At 37.9% G+C, this 20,722-nt stretch overlaps 3 protein-coding genes and 2 long non-coding RNA genes across 14 annotated transcripts; 1 reads left to right on the top strand and 4 right to left on the bottom strand.

Annotated features, from left to right (window-relative positions):
* Window positions 1-2,358: 2,358 nt before the first annotated feature.
* On the bottom strand, window positions 2,359-3,835 carry LOC116934697. Of its 8 annotated transcripts, none has more exons than XR_006652095.1 (7): window positions 3,616-3,835; window positions 3,369-3,546; window positions 3,151-3,301; window positions 3,019-3,081; window positions 2,656-2,950; window positions 2,485-2,590; window positions 2,359-2,408 (listed from the first exon to the last, which is right to left on the bottom strand). It is a non-coding gene; the product is annotated as an uncharacterized LOC116934697 (long non-coding RNA). The 8 variants fall into 8 exon arrangements; XR_006652097.1 differs by having other exon boundaries at window positions 3,369-3,397; XR_004400883.2 differs by having other exon boundaries at window positions 2,656-2,707; window positions 2,779-2,950; window positions 3,369-3,834.
* Window positions 3,836-5,040: 1,205 nt separating this feature from the next.
* LOC116932770 (protein TEX261) lies at window positions 5,041-6,285 on the top strand. The gene is made up of 6 exons (XM_032940601.2): window positions 5,041-5,204; window positions 5,348-5,427; window positions 5,516-5,669; window positions 5,770-5,837; window positions 5,906-6,017; window positions 6,084-6,285. The coding sequence occupies exons 1-6, from the start codon at window positions 5,135-5,137 to the stop codon at window positions 6,200-6,202; spliced, it is 603 nt and encodes a 200-aa protein (XP_032796492.1). The 5' UTR covers window positions 5,041-5,134; the 3' UTR covers window positions 6,203-6,285.
* Window positions 6,212-12,806, bottom strand: LOC116932769 (attractin-like protein 1). Of its 3 annotated transcripts, none has more exons than XM_032940600.2 (23): window positions 12,147-12,806; window positions 11,972-12,067; window positions 11,741-11,869; window positions 11,460-11,653; window positions 11,202-11,387; window positions 11,063-11,142; window positions 10,719-10,968; window positions 10,348-10,643; window positions 10,132-10,276; window positions 9,822-10,070; window positions 9,505-9,703; window positions 9,367-9,439; window positions 8,874-8,966; window positions 8,569-8,805; window positions 8,280-8,511; window positions 8,142-8,216; window positions 7,713-8,074; window positions 7,485-7,643; window positions 7,285-7,415; window positions 7,085-7,212; window positions 6,860-7,023; window positions 6,676-6,790; window positions 6,212-6,581 (listed from the first exon to the last, which is right to left on the bottom strand). In XM_032940600.2, exons 1-23 carry the CDS (start codon window positions 12,515-12,517, stop codon window positions 6,451-6,453), a joined length of 4,095 nt encoding a protein of 1,364 aa, XP_032796491.2. In that variant the 5' UTR covers window positions 12,518-12,806; the 3' UTR covers window positions 6,212-6,450. The 3 variants fall into 3 exon arrangements, with proteins under 3 accessions (XP_032796491.2, XP_032796489.2, XP_032796488.2); XM_032940598.2 differs by having other exon boundaries at window positions 9,376-9,439; window positions 9,505-9,760; window positions 12,147-12,803; XM_032940597.2 differs by having other exon boundaries at window positions 9,505-9,760; window positions 12,147-12,801.
* A 996-nt stretch (window positions 12,807-13,802) lies between these two features.
* Window positions 13,803-14,797, bottom strand: LOC116932771 (protein PBDC1). The gene is made up of 5 exons (XM_032940602.2): window positions 14,638-14,797; window positions 14,511-14,576; window positions 14,394-14,453; window positions 14,033-14,328; window positions 13,803-13,961 (listed from the first exon to the last, which is right to left on the bottom strand). Exons 1-5 carry the CDS (start codon window positions 14,665-14,667, stop codon window positions 13,898-13,900), a joined length of 516 nt encoding a protein of 171 aa, XP_032796493.1. The 5' UTR covers window positions 14,668-14,797; the 3' UTR covers window positions 13,803-13,897.
* Window positions 14,798-20,074: 5,277 nt separating this feature from the next.
* Window positions 20,075-20,570, bottom strand: LOC116932774. Its single transcript, XR_004399712.2, has 2 exons — window positions 20,423-20,570; window positions 20,075-20,360 (listed from the first exon to the last, which is right to left on the bottom strand). It is a non-coding gene; the product is annotated as an uncharacterized LOC116932774 (long non-coding RNA).
* Window positions 20,571-20,722: the final 152 nt, after the last annotated feature.

Here is a 20,722-nt window from a genome sequence, read left to right as displayed (position 1 = left end):
TGAGCATTTCCTTTTACAACTCGCGTTGGTTGAAAATTAGGATAATAGATGACGCAACTACGCCTCTTGTCTTTATTTCGTCTGTGACAAGTGAAACCTATGTTGGAATATTTGTGAACAATTTTATATTCCAGTGATAAGTTTGATAAAATTAAATGGTGTGATTTCAACTACTGAGAGTTTTTCATTCATTCCTGTGTTTTTGGAGTGAGAAAATCAAGTGGATTATTTTGTGTGCAACAGGTAAACTTGTGATCAGCTATGCCAGCTGCCAGATCCAAACTATTACTTTTACATTCCCATATTGCTATTCTATTTAATGTTGAAAGGTGTAGTGCATAAATTTCAGCACCTAAAATCCAATAGCCATCATTCTGCTTTTCAGAAGTAGTTAAACCTAAATAGCAATAGATACTAACCGTGAGGAAAGGTTAGAAATGGCACAAACCATATGAGTTGGAATACCATCATGACAATAACAACATTATGCTACTCTTTACTCATTCATCACATCCTGTCAGTTTTGATCTGAAAAGTGCACCATATATTGTGTTGCAAACAATTTACCATAACAATTTCAACAATCTTCTTGTCATGTCTACTTATCCTATCAAGTGGCAGGATTTTGAGTTGCAGGGTGTGGTATTAGACTTATATTTTTGCAATCAGAATCAAATTGGCATTTTTGTGCTTTTATTTCTAGCTCATGTATCTAAAATGAAAAGAATGCTGGCCTCGAATGGAATACCTAGGTCTTTCTATACTCTTTGCCCACTCATCATCTCATGTAATTTTCAATCCGGTAAAAGCAGACAGTTCCTCTTTATTGTGTTGCCAATGGTTAGCAAACAATATTTTCACAGCCTCCTTTTTTTCTACTTTAACAGCCTACACATGTCTTCGCTTTGCCCGTCGCCCCGTCTTCGCTTCGCCCGTCTCCCGTCTTCGCTTCGCCCGTCACCCCATCTTCACACAGCCCGTCGTCTCGTCTTCGCCTCTTGGTCACCCCCTCTTCACTTCGCCCCTTCATCGCCTCGTCTTTGTGGTATCTTTGTATTTTGTAATGTGTAATTGTGTAGTGTTAATTAACCCGTTGGCTCCCACCCACTTTGATCCCCTTTTTTTAAAAGCTTGTTAGGGTCCGGCAGCGCTGTTCTGCCCAATGGTCTATATGCCATGGGTGGAACAGTTGCACAAGCCGTGTGGCTCAAAGTCGATCGTCGAGGCAATGCACCAGTAGGGACTACCCTCTTGTCGATGTGGTGGTGTTTGCCTGGGGTGTGCATTCCCATAACGGCTTCCATCATCTTATCAGCCCGGACTTGTTTTCGGACAAGTCCCCCTTGGTCGGTATCATTTCGATAGCGATGTAGCTAGTGTAGATTTAGTGGCGTGGCAGCCAACGGGTTAGTTTTATTTATGTTTGTTTTGTATTGTGTTGTATTGCAAAACTTAAAAACTTGTGGTGGATTTGTGGGTGGATGGAGGGACAATAAAGACTTTCATATATATTCAATTTTGAATTTGTTTCCGTTAATATATGTAGGAACTTGGTTGGGAATCGAACCCTTGACCTTCGGAACACAAATCTAATGCTTTTCCAATAAGCCAACTTTGACATACACACATAAGCAATTTATTCCTAAATAACCTTGTTTGTAGTGCATAAGTAAAAATGCTAACAAATGTCGACCAGCATAAATAGAGGTACAAATGGCATATTGGTTGAGTGCTAGACTAGGATTCTAAATGTCTGAGGTTCGATTCCCAGTAAGAGTAGGCCACTGCTATATTAAAGTATGCATGTGTTCGGTAATCGCTCTAAATTGTTTTGCCTAGCGATAAAATAACAAGAAATTGTTAAAAAACAAAGTACCAACATTTCGTCCGAAAAAAATTTACACAAAAATGACCCTTTTTTTTTAATATATATTTTTATTGTTGGTACAATGAACATGTACAACAAATTTCACTGCATTAAACCACCGGGGAGATTACCCGGTGCGTGGCTAAGAGAAGCCGGAAAAGGATGGAAGGTTTCGGACAAGTTTTTACGTGAGCGATTAACCGTTAATTCGGATTTGTGGGTAGCCTCTTCGCCCTCCAATGATATCATAGAACTTGAGGACCCCCACGTCCCCTTTCCGGACAGCGCACTCACAACCTTTACTGCTGATCACAGTAGGGGCATGACCCCCTACGGGCTTATTACGAGTCAAGGGGAAACGGGGCCACGGAAAACAAGGGAGCCCAAATATGCAATTGAATAAAAAAAAAAATATATAAATAGTATAACATGGAAGAAAATAAATGAATCTTGAAATTGCTGGTGGTCCTTCCAAACAGTATCATTTTTTAAAATCTCTTTTCTCAACCAGGAACTTTTCCAATCAAATATCATTTTTCATCTAGGTAGAAAAAAAACAAAACAAACACACATCAATGTAAAAAAATTCTTGAAGGAAATTAAGAAACTTGCCTTACATAAATTCTATGCTGAGCATATTTTTAAGTTAAAGTTTCTAACTGAACTGCAGATCCAATTTACTGCATAACATAGACGGCCAATAACAGATCCTGCAAGAACCTCCTGAAGGCTAAAAAAAAAATGTTCAGTTAAAAAATTCTGAATATCAATCTGTCTGTAACAAATACCTTCCATGAGTATTTTTTAATATATAATGTCAATCAAAGGCTTCACAAACATCTATATTTGAATACAAAAATAGGTTAAAATTGAATGAACTGATTCCATAAAGTAATAACATTATGCAGCACACGATAGTACTTCCATCATAGAGTACATAATACCACATGCACATGATACTTCAAAATCCATTTGTAGAAGAAAATAGTTGGTTTTCAAAGTAGGAATCCATAATCTGATAAAACACTCACAACTCCAAACTGGAAGTTCATTCTGGAATGTAAATACATTATATCTCGTTATCTGTTTGTGGGAAAGCAAAAAAACATTCATGCAGATCTATGTTGTACATGTAAAATAAACCTGAATACCAGCTGTATATTATAAATCATCAATTTCCAGAATCCTTTTTCCAGGATGATAAATTATCACACCTTGTTTTCCAAAAGTAGGTTAAAACTTCCTAAAAAATGTGTCTAACTGAACTCAAACAACTGACGTACCACAAAGGTAATGAAGTAGTGTGAAAATTGCATGTGGATAACAAAAGTGGAGAACAGAACCACAACAAAAACACAATTTCCAACGATAATGTTATCTCAGGGGTTGATGTATTTATGAAGCACACTGTAAGGCTGCTGACAGTGGGCGTACCTGGAGAATGAAAACATTGTGTGGCAGAAAATTGAAATGAAAGAAATAACATGCAAACGTATTGTACCATTCAAAGGATTTCTGGTGAAAATCCACCTTCAAACAACAATCGAGTGTATCATGCAAATAATCGTGAAAAGAAGGTGGCAAATTTTACTTTGGTAACCAAGAGAATGTTTAAAATAGAACACAATCTACATTCAGCAGACAATAAGTAACAACTAAGGTGTAAGGCCTAAGAATTTCTACCAGAATACGGCTTGTTTGGCATAGTTAAAAAATTCAACCCTATTTAATAGTGATCTTTCACTTACTTTACTTTTTTGTTTTACCTGACTTAGCTTTAGGGGCCCTCATCCCATAGTTTCGCATTAAGGAGGAATGTCCGGAAGCGAACGGCGTAAGTGCCCCTAACTTAGTCGGGCTTATTTTTGGGTCTGTCGGTGCGAAGTATAGCGCGTATACAGACTCCCCTAACTCACCACAATGGCGCTGCAGTCGATCTGTCGGTGCTCGTAGTCATAGCCCACTGGATGTAATAGTTCAAGCCTGAAGTCTAGAACTGTAAAAGTGACTCACCCCTCCGGCGATGGGAGGAGCTTATTCTCGAATGGACACTAGCACCACCACCAAAGATTCTTGGAACTTCATTGAACAATCGTTAACAAAACAAAAAACAAACAAAATAGTTAGTTGTCGTTTTAGCGTTTTGATGTTAGAGTTCTTTTTTTTTTTTGAAAGTGTTGAAATTGAAGACAAAAGTTACGGGTTTGGAATATTTTTCATTGCAAGTCTTCTCCTGTTTAATTGAATAACAAGGATATAAGTAAACAAAAATTATTAAGCATCAATTTTATCTTGTGTTTATTATTGCTAAACGTCAAATTACGAAAAGGCCCTGTATTATCAAGAATAAAAAATTTTCAATCCAAAAAGACTAATTATGATTCTTATTAGTAGTAGAGTTATCTTATTAGTTATATCATATATTTCAGGTATAGCATAGCTGAGTGGTTAACGCGTCTAACAAGTGCATTAAATGGGAATTGATATTAGGTTCAGACCCTATCTGATTCTTGCCTTTTTTTCAGTGTTAGCACCATTTTATACAATATTTACATTAAATAAACGAAAATTTCAAAAAATAATTACATTGCATTTGTATTCATACAACAAAGAAAAAATTTGAAAATAAACGTAAAACACAATTGTTATATATTTAGCGAAGTATTTGTAAAAACGGCATGTTTATATTTTGAAAAATGTTGTTCTTCGACACCAGTAGAACGCGCTAAAGTCCATTCCAAGTTGGAAAAAAGGAGGTAGGGAGTGCGTCAAAACGATTGAACGGGCAAGATAGGGAAGCTCCAGGCTTTAACTATTACATCCAGTGGGCTATGTCGTAGTACAACTTGCAACTAGGACTACCGTACAGTACGTTACCGGAAGTCCGGAACATACTGGCGCGACACACGCAATTTCTTTTCAACTTCGCACCCGTATCTTCCGATAGTAAGCCGGACCAATTCGGACAATCAATTCGGACAATTCTCCGAGCTCTGCATTTTTTCTGTTGCTGATCTTAACGATCCAGCTATCCCATTGACGCTGGACCAAGCCCTACTAAAACTGGAGGGAAATATATTTTGGCATCGGAATATTTTGTACTTTCTCTTTCTCCCGCTCGGCGAGCTGACCAATCACATTGTATTTATTTTTACCCTTAGGCTACTTTGAAGCTTAGAAGATGTTTGGTATTTCGTCTGCCATGTCATCATTGGCAAACATTGAATAATCCTTGACATTGTATTGCATATAATACACAAGCACAGAATGTGGTTTTTGTTTATCTTGGCGATTCTTTCATCTGTAATTTTGATTTTATGTATCACTCTTGCAATTGGTATGTACTAAATTTGCATTTTAGTTAATCAATCACAATCGTCGCAAACCTAGTAGCCGGTTTGACGAGCGAGTAGATGTTGTGCTGTGATCCATCAATTAGAGATGCCTATGTTAATGTTATTGCAATTCATTTTGGTACAGCTGCAGGACTATATTTCCTAGCTGAGTTGGTTGAAGAATATACAAGTATTACTAGCAAGATAATACGCTACATAATATGGGTAAGGTCATCTAGTAATAAGTCCCAAGGACTGCCAAGGTTTTATATGCTAACACTTTGATTTTTTAAAATTATCTCATCATTTTCAGGCCAATTTTGTGATTCAGTTTGGACTGTGGATGTTTGAGTCATTTCCTGTCAGCCTTTTACTTTGCAATATTATTCACCAGCTGTCAAATTTATCAATTTTGAAGACATTTCCTTATTTTATTTTAACATCACCATCGTTCATCATCTGCCTAGGTATTCAACATATCTATTCATGATTTGTTTTGTTTATCTCTTGTGGAATTCTACAATATGCCATTCACAATGGCCTAAATTAATTTATTATCACCCGTAGCATCTCTTGGACTCAACCACTATTGGGCTTTTGCTTATTTTGGTATGAAGTATTACCCTTTTCTAGAGGTAATGCATTAATACCTTTTGTGCACATTAGTGGATCAGGCCACAAATTTTTGCTTCTATATTTATAGGTTTTGGCATACTTCACCATATCTTTGTGGATAGTCCCATTTTTATTCTTTGTCAGTCTTTCTGCAAATGAAAATGTACTTCCGACAACATCAGACAGAGGTCAAATTATCAGTAAGTCTGTAATTTGATTAGGTACCTATCTTAAACTTCATTATGAATTTTTGATTATTTTCTTAGGTAATGAGGATGATTTGGTGTCACACTATTTTTCAAATAACAAGAAGAAATATGGCTTACTCTATTTTTTCAACTATATCAAAGACGTTGCATGGATCTCTCCGCGAAAACAATTCTAACACAACATGAAAGAATGCAAAAATTTGTATTGATATTAATACCAGAAACAAATACACATTAGAGCGCTTTGTACAAAAACGAATAGTAAGTTGTCATGGTTACATATTTTAGAGCCAATCATGCACGCTATTGTAGGAATGTTACAATAAAAGACGAAACGGGAGAGCCTAAAAGAAGCGAGTAAAGATTGAAATAAAAATTTGTTTCCTTGCAAAGAATAGAGAATAAGAAGTTTGAAATCATGATTTCACGCGCTCTGAAGCGTCGGGGGAGTTTTGGCTTTTGGCAAACTCCTGGGCACTTCACGACATTCACTGACGTTGTTCTTTCGACTGGAGTATGAACCTAGTGAGACGAGCGTCGAAGCAATTGCTAATCCTGTTTAATACGAACGGAAAAAAAATTGGAAATGACCATTCCCTACAACAGTAAATCAAGAGGCGAAAAAAAATAAAATAAATAAAACAAGTACCCGACTGTCCTGGAGGAGTGTAGGGAAGCGTCCCGTTTGGAAGCCGTATCAAAAGCGACAGCACGGCAGCCTTCTGATCGACGCAAGGCTCTAAAGCAATAGGACTTGGACGGAACTTTTGGAAAAATAGAATGGATACATTAGTGATGTAATTCCGTTAACATTTACTGTGTAAGCGACTTACCCTGCGCCTTCGACGGACGGCATTTGAGGAAATCGCTGTTGAATGGGTAGAAGAAGATGAAGGGGCTGGGGTTACATTGTTACACAAACTTGTTTCAATTATACGCTGATTAATGGAGCCCCCTTGGGTGCCCATTACTGTGACTCCTTGATTTCGACTTTCGGCTAAATTGGTGTCATATATTAGCAAAGAAAAACCTGTGACACAATGGATAAACTCACTCACCTGGTGTACCTCTGTTATTCGCGACGGAGACACGACAAGGAAAATTGGGCGGTACTTGAAGTTCCACAAGTACATGCGAAAACGGACGAGACGCCATTTGTTCCATTTCTACAAACAATCTCTGTCGCCTGAAAAGATAAGACGTAAATCGGCATTTCATAAAATCAGTAGCTTGGAATCGGAAAGACTATGTTTCTTACCTTCGATACATGTCATATTTCTGCTTGATTTTCCATAAAATAGCGGCCATCATAAGCAGAGATATAAAACAAGCGGAAAAGGTTATAAAAAACTGTTGCAACTCCAATTTTGGATGTTGGCTGAAGGAGACCTACAATTATTAAAGTAAAATTATACATCCCATTAAACAATTAAAGGTAGAATGTTTTTAAAGTACTACCGTAATTTGGATAGGTGAACGAAAATCGTACACGTATACGTAAAATGTTGTGTTCTCTTCACTGCCAAAGTGATATTCATTACGTTGAAATCTCGATTTGAAGGTTGTGCAATTGTAATTTACGAGTATGAACTTTTCTTCGTCAATGTCTTCATCCACCTAGCAACCGAAACCTAAGATGTTATTTGTGTCTTGACAACGGTACCAAACCCAGATTTAAGAAACTACCTTAGCTGATCTGACACTGATGTTGAGCTTGGCCAATGTGGAACACTGGACACTGAATTCTAGATCAAGATCAGGCTTGAGAGGTATATTGCGGAAATTGATCTGTTTTATGTGTCGGTCTTCTTTTTTGGACAGATTAAAAGTAAACTGAAAGTCTAGTTGTAGGTCATAGTAACAGGTGGGTAACACAGTCCAGTTCGCCGGGACACCCGAGTTACTGTTAGTGTGGGAAGTCATTGTCAGAAGCCCGGGCGAGTAATGATTCGCTAGGTCGCATCGTTCACAATGATCCCCAACCACTCCTTTTGTGGTACAAAAGCAACGGCCAGTCAGCGGATGGCATTGCGTTCCATGTCCGCTACCTGAAATTTGAATCAGCCCAAACAATTATGTTAAAGTCAAGTTCAGCATATCAGAGATAATCCATACATTGACAAGGAGAACAGGTTCCTCCGTTCACTGGGTTCCCAAAATATCCCGGCGTACAAGTTTCACAGTGGGGACCTGGGAGAATTCAAAAGACCAATAAGAACCATAACGATTGGGAAAGAATCTGAAATTCATTACCTTCCGTAAGGTGCAGGCAAGGCTGATTGCACTTTTGAGTGCCTTCGATGCATGTACTGTGACCATTGCACTGGCATGGTGGGCAACTCGTAAAGAACCATTGCTGGGCGGGACAAACAAGGTCCGTACTCAAGTTCAGTACATTCGTTACCGGACCACTGAAACCGCCTGGCATGCAAGTTCCTGTGCCACGGTTTGAACCGTCGTCACACCAACCGCAAGCGGGATCCTCCTGAAATAAAAACACGCTAATTTTTGAAGTTCCGTTAATTTCATAACCATATCAAACCTGGCAATCGGAACAACTGCGATGGGATTTGCACGTTGTCATTTTCGTATAAACACTTGCTCCTAATGGAACGTTTCGTTGTCCAGCCGGGCTCCCCTCTTCAAGTTGAGGGAAGTCCAAATCTCGGCATTTGTTCTCGTGCGTTGTCCACTCGGTGCACAGGCCGTAGGGAAAGGAAGGGATGTATGCGTTTTTGTCGACACAACGATTTTGATTTGAACACCACAAGCACGGACCCTATGCGACAACTCAGCAATTAATAAATCTAGTTGGTTAGTTATTAACAACGCAAGAAACCCAAATACCTGTGTGCAATTTTTGCAATTCGTGCGTAAGCTGCATGCTGCGTCACACACCTGATCTTCTTTGACATCAACTTTCTCGGTGCGGTTTCCCATCTAACGTCGTTGGACATGGAATTAAATAAAAAACCGTCATTCTAGTTCATGAATCCAAAGCTTTCAAATAAACGTGAACGAATCGAAAATCAAAGTTGAGGATAGGCTATCTATCCTTGTTAACACAAATTTCGCTATGAAATGCGGGAATTTCTTTAAATCTTCAATAAAGGTATCTTCACTTTTTAAAGCAAAGCATTTCACATTTTTATAAGGAATTCACTTATTTAAATTAAAAATGTTTTCCGTTTGGGACACTAAACTAATGCTATTGTGCAATATCCTTCCAAGGACTTTAAAACTTTCTAAAAACAGAGAATGCGATCTGATCGTTCACACTAATGCAATAAGGCAAATATGTTTTAGCAATAGGAAAGATACGCAAATGGCAATGTGTAACCTTGCGCACATATGAGTAGCAACGGGCGTCAGGCTCCCAATGGCAATGCGGTTCCGTATGGCAGGCTGAACAGCTGGAAAAGCGAATTGGCTATGTAAAAAATACCAACGGTTTCAACCCGAAAACAATCGAACTTGCCTATGCAGCAGTCTACAAGTGTTGGCGACAGCCACTTGGCAGTGTTCGAGTGATGTGATAGCTTTGGTATGAGTCAGCCCTTCTGTACACTTAGCATACTGACAATTATGACCACACCAGACGCAGTTAAATGTCGTGTGCAAGCAGGTCGGGCAACTGGAAATGGACCCACATTGAAGGGTTGCATTGATCGAATATCCTATCGGAGATGCAGAATAGGGCCAATCAGATAGAGAATTCGATGTCTCTGGAAACGCTACCAGACAATAATGCATTTATGTTGTGAAAACGTGAAGTTAATAAAGAATCTTTATTACCTAAACCCGGACATTTTTCATATCCCTCTTTGGAAATGCTGGCTAAAGGTTCACACTTTTTTGCCGCTTTGTTCCAGACGCATTTCACACCGGGCATGGCAGTAAGACATTGTTCCTTCGTTGCCAGAGACGTACAAACGCCTACGATGTAAACTAGAACATCACTCTTCAACCTTCCATCAAAGCCACCAAATATGAGCATTCCGTAAGGAAGCAATGGCTGATGATACTCATCGCTATCATTCAGGTCTGCTTATACAAATAGGATATCATAGTATCTTTGGAGGAAAGTATATCAAACTGTTATTACCTGATGAAGGGCCAAATGAGGCTGCTAAATGACCGTAACGCGAAAGATCACCACCGACGCTAGTGGGTGCCGGCTGATTAAGTTTGAACCAAGTATCGCACACCGTATCGTAGGCGATGAAGTCTGATGAATAACACTTGGCACCCTACAGGTAATCGTGGATAAAACACTCAATTAAAAACATACATTTATGAAAAAATGGGGTGGAAGCCTTACATTGCTAATTGCGGTTTCGTTATGCGTGTTTCCTCCATAAACAAGCATGAGGCCACCGCTCATAATGGCCGTGTGTAGGTAACGATAGGACCCACTAGATGGATGCACACGCCAAACCCGATGTGCTGGGTCGTAAGAGTGTAAAGCATCGGTCAATCCATACGCAGAGCTACTTTCCGATTGATAACCACCATAAACGTATATGCGCTTTGTGAGAGGGTCCCATACGGAACTGTGACCATAGGAACCCTGTACGAGAGCTCCCACTGTAGACACAACGCTCCACTGCCGACTATCTGTAATTTTCGACAGAAAAAAATAGCGTATATGGCATTAGTTACCAAATACGGTTCTCAGCAAGTGAGTCTTACCTATACTGTACTCTTGCATAATGTTGAGGTAACCGAAGACAGGATTGTAGCCAAAAATGACATACATTTTGTCCTTGACCAACACTGCAGAATGGCCAGTAGTTGCTACCGGGCCACACAATCGATGCTGGCACTCTTTGGTTTTACTAGGTGCAACTAGTATCCACTCTTTCGTAGACAGGTCAAGGCTCCATAATTGGGACGAGACGGCACCATCATGCGTAACGCCTCCATACATATATAAAATACCCTAGATTGGGTAACAATAGCCAGGATTATTTTTGTATTATCCCCCTTCGTTAGTAAGATGAAATGCGAAAAAATCTTAGATCTGAAATTCAAACCTCATGAATCAAAATAGAGTGGCCGTGACGCAATGTTGGAATGAACAGTCCATTAGTTTCTACACGGGTCCAGTCATTACCTAAATTTTTTTTAGTATAAAGGGGTTACCTCTTATCACCTTATATAACAATTGCTAACCTGATATATTAAATGCCATAGTTAATGGTAACTTTAGATCCAGCCCATGACCACCCACAACCCATAAAACGCCCTTCCAGACAGATCCACTGCTTTGAGTACGTGCCAGACGTTCATCGCGAGTGGCGTTGAACTCCCACACACTAGTCCAAAAGCCCCTGTCTCGAGTCTGGTTGCAGTCAAGGCCTTTGTTAAAAGACCAAAGGATGTGTTAGGTGACAGGGACTAATACAAAAGGGCAAACAACCAATGCATTACCTGACCATCCTTCATCACAGACACAGCTGTGGGTTTCCATATTGCATGAGCCATGTTTGCTACAGTTATTTGGACAGACAGCATATTGGCAACTATGCCCATGGAAATCTGCATCACAAGTACAAGCACTTCCAATGCATACACCATGGCCTGAACATCTTTTTCCCTCTTCATTAAATGGGCATGAATTTATGCTGCAGGATTATCAATAAGCGGAACAATAAGAAAAATAGTGATATTTAGAAATACAATAAACTGTTTGTTTGTTTGTTTTTTTTTACCTATAAGAAATGTTAAATCCTGACATATTGTATGCCAAATCACTGTAGAAGTATAACAGGATAGTATTTGAAGTAGATGTTACTTGATTCAACTCTTCCACCTTGTAAGTGCCATATATTGTGAGGCCACTGCATTTGAAAATGTAAACACCAAAACATTTTTATTTTAGACATTTTAAGGACAAATATAGGCTTGAATAAAAATTCTGTTTGGCACAAACTTATTTATACCTGTATACGGCAAGTAGTGGAGCAAAAACAGAATCTCCATCATATACATACAGATGATCCCAGCTGCACTCAGTTGCAAATTCAATAAGCTGTAACCTAATATTAATATTGATACTCAATGTGCTTAGAACGGTGTAAAACTATGGCAGATACAACGGAAACTTTTAACACTTACGAAATGGTTGCATTTGGTGCAGAACTTTGAACAATCCATGCACATTTTGTATCCAATGAATAATTGCCAGGCCCATCGGAAAGGAAGCCAAAAGGACGATTTAACATAATTTTCCCCCTGCATTGTGGGATTTCTGCCCAAGTGGGTAGAGGTGAGGGTAGGTTAAAGAGTTGCTGGTCACTTTGTTCTCCTAATTCCGATTCGCTAATGCAGGTCTGTGTGTGATTGTCACATTGGTAGACTTCTTCAGCATTGGTGGTTTGGATGGTAATAAGTAATGCGAAACAGACTAGATACAAAGCTGTTCTAATAGATTTTCTCCGATATTTATAAAATTCTACGGCACTGATAAAGGAAGATTGCAACTCCATTTTTCATCCATTCGACTGGCAATTGCGAGATCCTCAATAATGAAGAACACTCGCAGCTCGCAGCAAAACAGTCGTGTCGTGTCGACAGCCGAACCTGACAGCGTGACGTCACTCATCTATTGCCTATGGGGCATGAGCATTGGAAGACTCGGTTGAGAGAGTTTGCATACCCCTACCAGCTTGGCCAATCACCGGAATTTTCCCTTTTTCCTTTTCCTCCTCTTTCTTTCTTTTTTCAAACTTCATTTCTTAACAAACCCCACTTTTGTAAAACCGCCGATTCTTCAGTTTCCAAGGTAAAAGACAAAAATAAATGAGCAGCCAAATGGGTTTTATCCAGATGGAGCTTACAACTTGGAACCCGAGCAGCGAGCTCTACCAAGAGAAGAGTGCAATGCCCTAACGAATGTGCCTTGGCTATGTATTCAGGGTAACTTTTCTTTGTGAAAATAAGAACGTGCTTAATTATACTTACGATTTCAATAATGGTACTCTGTCGTTTCTTCTGTATAATTTAGAGCTTATGTCCCTGGTCAATCACACATCCTGAGGACATTAGGGTGAATGTTACACTATTGTTCTAATTTCAAAGGGAAAATGTATGAAAATGAACGCAAGTTCATACACGGAGTAAAACTTATATTCATTTCGTGTGACAAAACAGTTGATATCGTGTCAATTCCCAATTAATATTTCTTAGCGAATAATTTATGTGGTAACAGGAAAACTTTTATATTAAAAAGAAAAAAAATGTAAGTCACTATTGTGTAGATGCCGGCCGTTTCGCAATGAAAGCCAAGCGTACTGAATGCCAGAAGAAATTTTATGCCATATAATTATGCGCAAGGTGTTTGATCGACATTCCTCGGTTTCACTGCCATAGAGATCTTTTGCCTTGTTTAGGTAAAATGTGTCAAAAACACGATGCAGCAGTGGCATCTTGGTCACAAACTGGAAAAAAAAAAAATATTCTGGCTTCTCCAATCACATAAGGTTGGCTAAAGACGATATTCCATTCTTTTTTATCATTTTCCGCATACTTGACTTCACCTAAATCAACAAAAATCCCAACGAAGTTGCACCGTCTTTACCCAGATGTAGACTTTGCTATAATTGCGCGAATATGCGGATTTTCTCCGTCAATTTAGACTACATGATCCATTTCATTAGTCTTTCTATAATATTATTTTTTAGTTGGCATAGTAACGTGGCTTTAGGCCAGACACTTCCGAAAACTGCAGCGGCGATGGCGGCCGTTTTAACTGCAGGCAGCAAAACGGATGAATTTTACAATAATCAAATTTCGTTTTTATTTCACCTCAGAGAAAAACACAGTTCGAGTAGGTCGTTTGTACTCAATTTGTTTGTAACTTTAACAATTCATGATCTGGTTTGTAGTTTTTTAGGTTTGAAGTTGGATCTGATCATATCATTGTGTCCCTCCCTAAACAGAAACAAAATTCACAGAGATGCATTGAATAGTAAGGAAAAATTAATATTTGAAATGTCAAATACCTGCTTCTAGCTAGTTCAATAGCTAAGAACTGGACTCTTGGTACAATCATGGAATTTGCTTCACTGTATTCCTGGGCTGCATTTAGGCGGATCAATGTTGCATAATTATAGTCTTCAACACTCTCTTTGTAAATTTCACAGAAAGATCTCCAAACATCTTTGGCTTCAGCAGATTTAAGTTGATCTTCAGTAACTGTGGCCACATTTAGGTCAGGAAATGATTCACGGAAATGCTTGTAAAGTTGATCATCGTGCTTTGTCAATCTTAAGAGTTTAGGATCCACAGAGCTCAGCAACTACTAATCAATTTTGATTTAATGGAAAACTTTGGCAATTTGTAGTGAAAATAACAAAGCCTTACATTGAAATAGATTTCAGCATGTTCAAATGCTTTTATTGCCCACAATTCTTCAATCATTGACTGTTAAAATAAAAAAGTTAGGAAAACTGCGATAAAAAAAAAATTAAGTATTCTTACGTCATTCACGAATTCCTCGGCTGGTCGTTCCAGTACGGAGGCTGCAGCAAGCAATCCATCAGCACCCTGTTGATTTTATGTGTCAAATAAACGACACTGATAATAAAACGAGAAAACCTTGACTTACGATATCTTTTCCGAAGTTCTCAACCGCCATGACAACCCACTAAATGAAACGTACTGATGGAAAGGAAATTGGTCGCCGAACACGTTTATAAACGAGAAACTCGTGGATGTCTAGCAGACGATTAGCACAGCGCACAGATGTATTGACACTTGGGGCCATCTAGCGATAATTTATTTTCCCAAACTGAAACACAAAACAACACAAAAATGTTTCCAGTTTGGGCACTAACCACCGTTGCGTTTTTTAAGTTGTCGCAAAAAAAACTCCCAAATCGCAGAATATGGTCCTTTTAAGCCGAATGCCAAACAATCAAGGTAACAGGCACGCCATATGTTGAAACTGTGAAAATCATCAAAAAGGTGTTATTGTGTATTAGAACGCAGATGGTCTGGCAACAAAAAAACTGGAGATTTCACGAAAAATAAAACGGCATTGAAATCAAACGCATACAATGACATGAAGCCCTTTCCTTTGTTCTTTTTTCAGGTGAGAAAAAAATAAGGTCAGCCATGGGTTTATAATCGATCTCGTGTACTTATCGCTTAATAGTACCGTGGGTTATATACTAGAATACTAGAATCGTCACCTACTGATGGTTAAGGGAAATCGAGAACTGATGGGAAACGAAAGTACGAGGTATCACGTAATTGACCTTAGAAACCATTTTTATCATCAACCTTAATCTAAGAAATATGACATTGGTAGACTACCTTTTGGGTGTTTTCCTAATTACGTTGTCCATTCGTCAGACATCAGTAGACAGGAAGGTTCGACCTTTAGCAGAGAGACTTACCTTTCCTTTTTGATGAACAGGATCAAGTTTCAATTCAAGGTGGTGTCATTTTACGGAACTGTTGGCCGGTTCCTTATTAATGATGGGTGTAACAAAGACGATGATGTTCGATAAGCAATTAAAGCGTGAATTATTATGTTGTTCTCCATGGCTGCAAGAAACAGGTCCTTCTAAACAAGATCCACCCTCAATCAATTACTACTTGACATCATGCCAAAAGTAGGCTAAAGGAGGCTTTGTATGACTTCTCAGACGTCTAGCTCTATATTTACCATGGTAGTATATTACAGGACTTGCAAATTAATTTAAAAACCAATTCTTTAACATGTCGTTTACGCGAGCGAGTCGTTTGAAAGAAAAACATCGTCATATTGTAGACTATAAATGAAAAATAACAAAAATGGCTTCTCTCTATGGCGAAAGAAAAGGACCCTTTCAAAAAGTGTGTCAACAGTGACTAATATTTTCTTACCATCATCTATACCTGAGAATAGAAGTCACATCCTATAGTTGATTCACAATCACCTTTCACCAGTCACTCCTTTAGATCGATCTTATCGTGCCATAACGGCAATCACGCGTGTCCCTTCGCTCATATTTGGTTTCATTCCATCGGCCTTCGGCTTCTTCTTCTTCGGATCAAAAAACAGGTTTAAAAGAATGTTCGTGTAATAACATCAATATAGTCTGTGCGATTTAAAATATACATTAAAGAGCAATGTCGAGAATAAATACATTAGAATAATATCATAAACGAATATTTTGAATTGTCAACGGTTGCTGCTGAGTATCGCTTTTTTTTCTTTAGTGGGGCACTCCTTTTAAACAGATAACGAAAAGGAATCGAGAAAAAGACTAATATTATACACAAGTTGCTTATTTTGTGAATCGTCATCATTCTTTTTAATTCGAGGAAAAAATGTGTTTCTTTCTTTTTCTTTTTTTTTGTAAACGCGTGCTGTTGTCTTTTTTTTTTCCAGTTGCCTCCGCCGTTTTCGTTCAACATTCCTGAAATTTAGCTCAAGCGTAACGCGGCGTCATGCTTTCCCGTTTTCCTTTCATTTCCCCGAGTCTCTTTACTTCTATATTTTTAGTTGTTGAAAAAATAATTGATTTATCTGATAGAGCCTGAAGCGTGCGACGCCTCATTTGCATACAGACACGGTCAGCTATTCATAGAACTATTACAGACCCAAAGACTCTCTCTATATATATATATTTGAAATGATAAAAAGAGCACCGTAAAGGAAGGTATATCTTCCTTTATAGACGTGTTCCAGTCTAAATATTGAATTCGGCGGCTAGTTTGGAATGTTTGCTATGCATATTATTGGGATATATACATCAGATACGCGCATGCGTTCCTCTACTATTGATTAGTCCGTGTATATAAACCTTGCCCGCCATAACTGCGAACTGGATTGCATCTTGACTTTTCCCCCTTGATTGTTTACGATATTTTGGATCCTCTCCAAAACTATTTATCCCCTTCTTTCCCATGTTTTTATTCTTTTTCATCGCGTCCTTATTCTTTGTGCTGCTATACAGTACTCTTGCGTTCTTTATTTTTTATTACAGCACGACAACAGCGCGCAATTTTGTACGAGTCAAAACGGAAACCAACCAAAGCAATATAATACATATATACACGTACAAAATCGTCCTACATAAATAAGTGTGAAACTATTTAATAGGCTATTCTTAGATTCTTCGTTCGATTGGACTGAATGAAACTTGTAGGTGAGATAGGTCACGTCGTGTCAATTACGTAATCTCGACAAGTGTTACACGCAGAATCGCAACACCCGTCACACAGGACCGAAATTGCCACTGCACGCGTTGCAACTCGGTGATTAGAAGGTCGCCAAGATTCATTAAGTGAGTAACGTCACGTGAAACGCTATATAATTGGAGCACACACACACACACACACACTAAATAAATAGAACCCTTTTTTTTTCGCCTCCTCCTCCTTTTTTTTGGCTGGCAACCACTCATCTGTGTACACATCTCAAGTGATTGAGGTCGAATCGACCGACTCATCCGACATTAATTGATCCGTTCTTATATATGTTAGACGAGGGAGACTCTCTTTGCCTAATTGACGGGAAAAGATGCCGAGCGATAATATTTTCTTTTCGTTTCTGTTCTTTCTTATATAATATAAGGAAATCCAAATACTACAACTGCCCAATATAAGTTGCGAACAAAAGCCATAAATAACGCATAAGAGTCTGTGACTTATGGATGCCCCGAACGGGGCGGCCTCTTTTATTTTATTTTATTTTTTTCTTGAAGTCTTATCGGCATGATAGTAGAGGAGAGTGGGGGTAATTGAGACACAGGGTAATTGAAACAAAAATTGTTTCTCTCGCCGTATAAGAGGAATTTTCTTGAAAAAATTAGGGTTAATAGAATGAGGGGGTTTACAAGTTTAGAAAAATTTACGAGTTTTTTTATTAAATAATTTTTAAGATATCCCGAAAAAACTGTTTTTTGTTCTCCGTCTGTTAAATTTGCGTTTTCAATTTTTTTGTTTTAACCCCTAAAACGCTACATTTTAGTAATAAAATTAGTTTCAGATGATTTGCAATTCATTTTTCTACAATTTAATGCCATTTAATTTTTCCCTGCACTCTTAAATAATTTTAAATAATTAAATGTAACGATGACCCTATTGCAGGGCAATTGAAACACTTTGTTTATATTCCCTGGTTGCATTTTTTTTGCAAGTATTTGACGTAATTCATTTAAACAAATGTAAATCATCATGTTAACACAACTACAATACTTGTATTCCCTGTTTTGGATTTATTTTAAAAAGCATGTTGCTTAATGGTTTTTTTTTAAATTTAATTATTTAAATATTTTAAACTAAATTACGATCTACTTTAAGTATATTTTCAAAATCTGTATATCGCATTGTACCTAATGGTAAAATTTGATCACACTAGCAGTTGTGGCTGCTGAGATATCGTGATTTTCATTTTATGTGGGTATGAAGAAGCTTCCTTATGGGAAAACCCACGTTGCAATTACATCGACACACCGTTTCAATTGCCCTGCTACCATGGCAATTGAAACACTCGAAGCGACCTCAGTTTTTTACAATTTACTTCTATTAAAATTAATCTTTTCTCATAAAAAAAAATATCCTTTAGTAGCTGAGATAATAAGCTACAATTCTATATAATTTTTATATTAAATTTTTCAGTTTTTTTTTCAAGAAATACAAAAAACCAAAAAGTGTATCAATTACCCCCACTCTCCCCTATATATGGCGTTGCACGAACAATTCAAAGTACGACCGCCCGCCAAGCAACGGCTTTCTGATTCCCCGCATAGATTTAGTTGTTTCTTTGACTAGGAGAAATTTATGTATAATTGATCACCATCTCATTTTTTCCTCCATTTCCCACTTTTTTTGTTTCTTTTCTTTTTAAAAAAAATTATAGGGTTATTAAATAAACATTGTTTGTTTTATTATTATAATTGCTCTTCGCTATTCATGTATATACCCAGTACGAAGGAGAATGCTGATTGCACAGCAAAAGATCGAAGTTTTAATTAGTTTATTTGCATACATCCTATTGTCTATAATTTGAATTCATTAAATATTTGAATATCACTTTGTATAGGCTGTAAATCTATTATTCCCTCTCCACCTTGCTTATTTAATGTCTAACTATGTACACACATAGGCCTGGAACATTTCGTAATAAGACTCTGGTTAGATTATATATAGCCTACGTATATATATATATAAAAGTTGTTATCCAGTTACCGCTCATTTATCTTAGCTGATTGGGTGGTCTGCCATTTTCCCTTTTTTTCTTCTCTTACAGCCGGAAGCCGCTTCAGATCTCTTGACGATGTTTACCCAACATCTAGACATCCATTACACACACATCACATATATAACTGATGTGTATACACACATTTGCCTGTAATCAACACAAAATTAAACTCGATCTCATTATTTTTCCCCTTCTTTTTTTAATTACAAATGAACGCGCAAAATATACTGAAAAGCAATACTACATCCACCATCAAGATTTTTTCTTGCCGAAAAAGCTATATACCTACAAGGAAGGGCCGAATGAGCATCGTTAGTATAAATCCCAATTTTTTTTTTTTTTCTGTCGCTGCTCGCTAACTCTCCGATGGATATTTATATCGAAAATGACACAGAGTAAGGCTTACACAGAAAAAAAAAAAATTGTGCTAACGTTTCCAATGTCTGGGCTTAATGACGTAGAGCACTCTCGAGGACACGTATCATCGTTCTCCACTTTCATAGAAGAAAAAACAAAATTGTCTGCACCAATCCGAACGCGGACATGGCCGAGTTAGTCATCAACAAAACAAAAAAAGAAATTTCACTGATTCAGACAAAACTATTTGACCAATGAAAACAGAGAGCCTTCAAAAGACTAATGACCGGACCAAAGACGTGCATGTAGCCACGTAGATCTCTACACCTTATTGGGCGTATAACTAATATTGTACCAATGTTCTTTCGCGTAGTACTTTCGGTATATTACCATACAGCGCATTTTCTTTTCTTTTTTTCTTTTCGAAAAGAATAAAATAAATGGGAAATTTCCTTTTAGTTTTTTTTTTTCAACTGATAAAGCGTTTGACTAAAAACCGCCAATGTATTTTCTTTTGGCTCTATATGCGCACGACAGTTATACATCACTTTGTTCAAGACACTGAAGCAAAACATTCGTCTGCTTCTCTCGGGATTCCCATCACGTATACGTCTTCTTTCTTGGGGTTTGCTGCTATATTCTATATACGTTTAAATTTGCCATGTTATTTAGTATATAACCAAATGAAGGTATAGAAGAAACCGGATAAGGCACCAATTTTGGCAGCAGCTACAGCAAATATTCACTTTGAAACATGTACAATTTCGCATGCATTCCTGGAAGTGGACTATGATCAGTTTCTTTTTATACCTATATAATATACGTATATAATATGTACTGCCTTTCTGTATAATCACGATAAGAATGACACGCGTTTCGTTTTTAAGGTGAAATAAAAGACATCACACACACACACAAAAAGGCAGAAAACAAAACGACGTGTTACTCTTTTCGCGTGTCTTCTCTCGACAAAGTTGAAACCAAAAGGCAACGTACGTGTTACTTGTGTGCCGCGTGCAACGGGCAGAAGTGGGCCAGTCAATAGCCAAAGGCTCTAATTATAGACACTCGTTTATTCCCCCTTTTTCTTTCTTTCTTCCTCTATGTACGATGGAGCTTTCTCCTTTTCCTTCCCTGC

The sequence above is a fragment of the Daphnia magna genome, linkage group LG10 (genome assembly GCF_020631705.1).
Source record: "Daphnia magna isolate NIES linkage group LG10, ASM2063170v1.1, whole genome shotgun sequence".
NCBI classification, from domain to species: Eukaryota; Metazoa; Arthropoda; class Branchiopoda; order Diplostraca; family Daphniidae; genus Daphnia; species Daphnia magna.
This window is presented reverse-complemented; position numbering and strand designations above follow the sequence as displayed.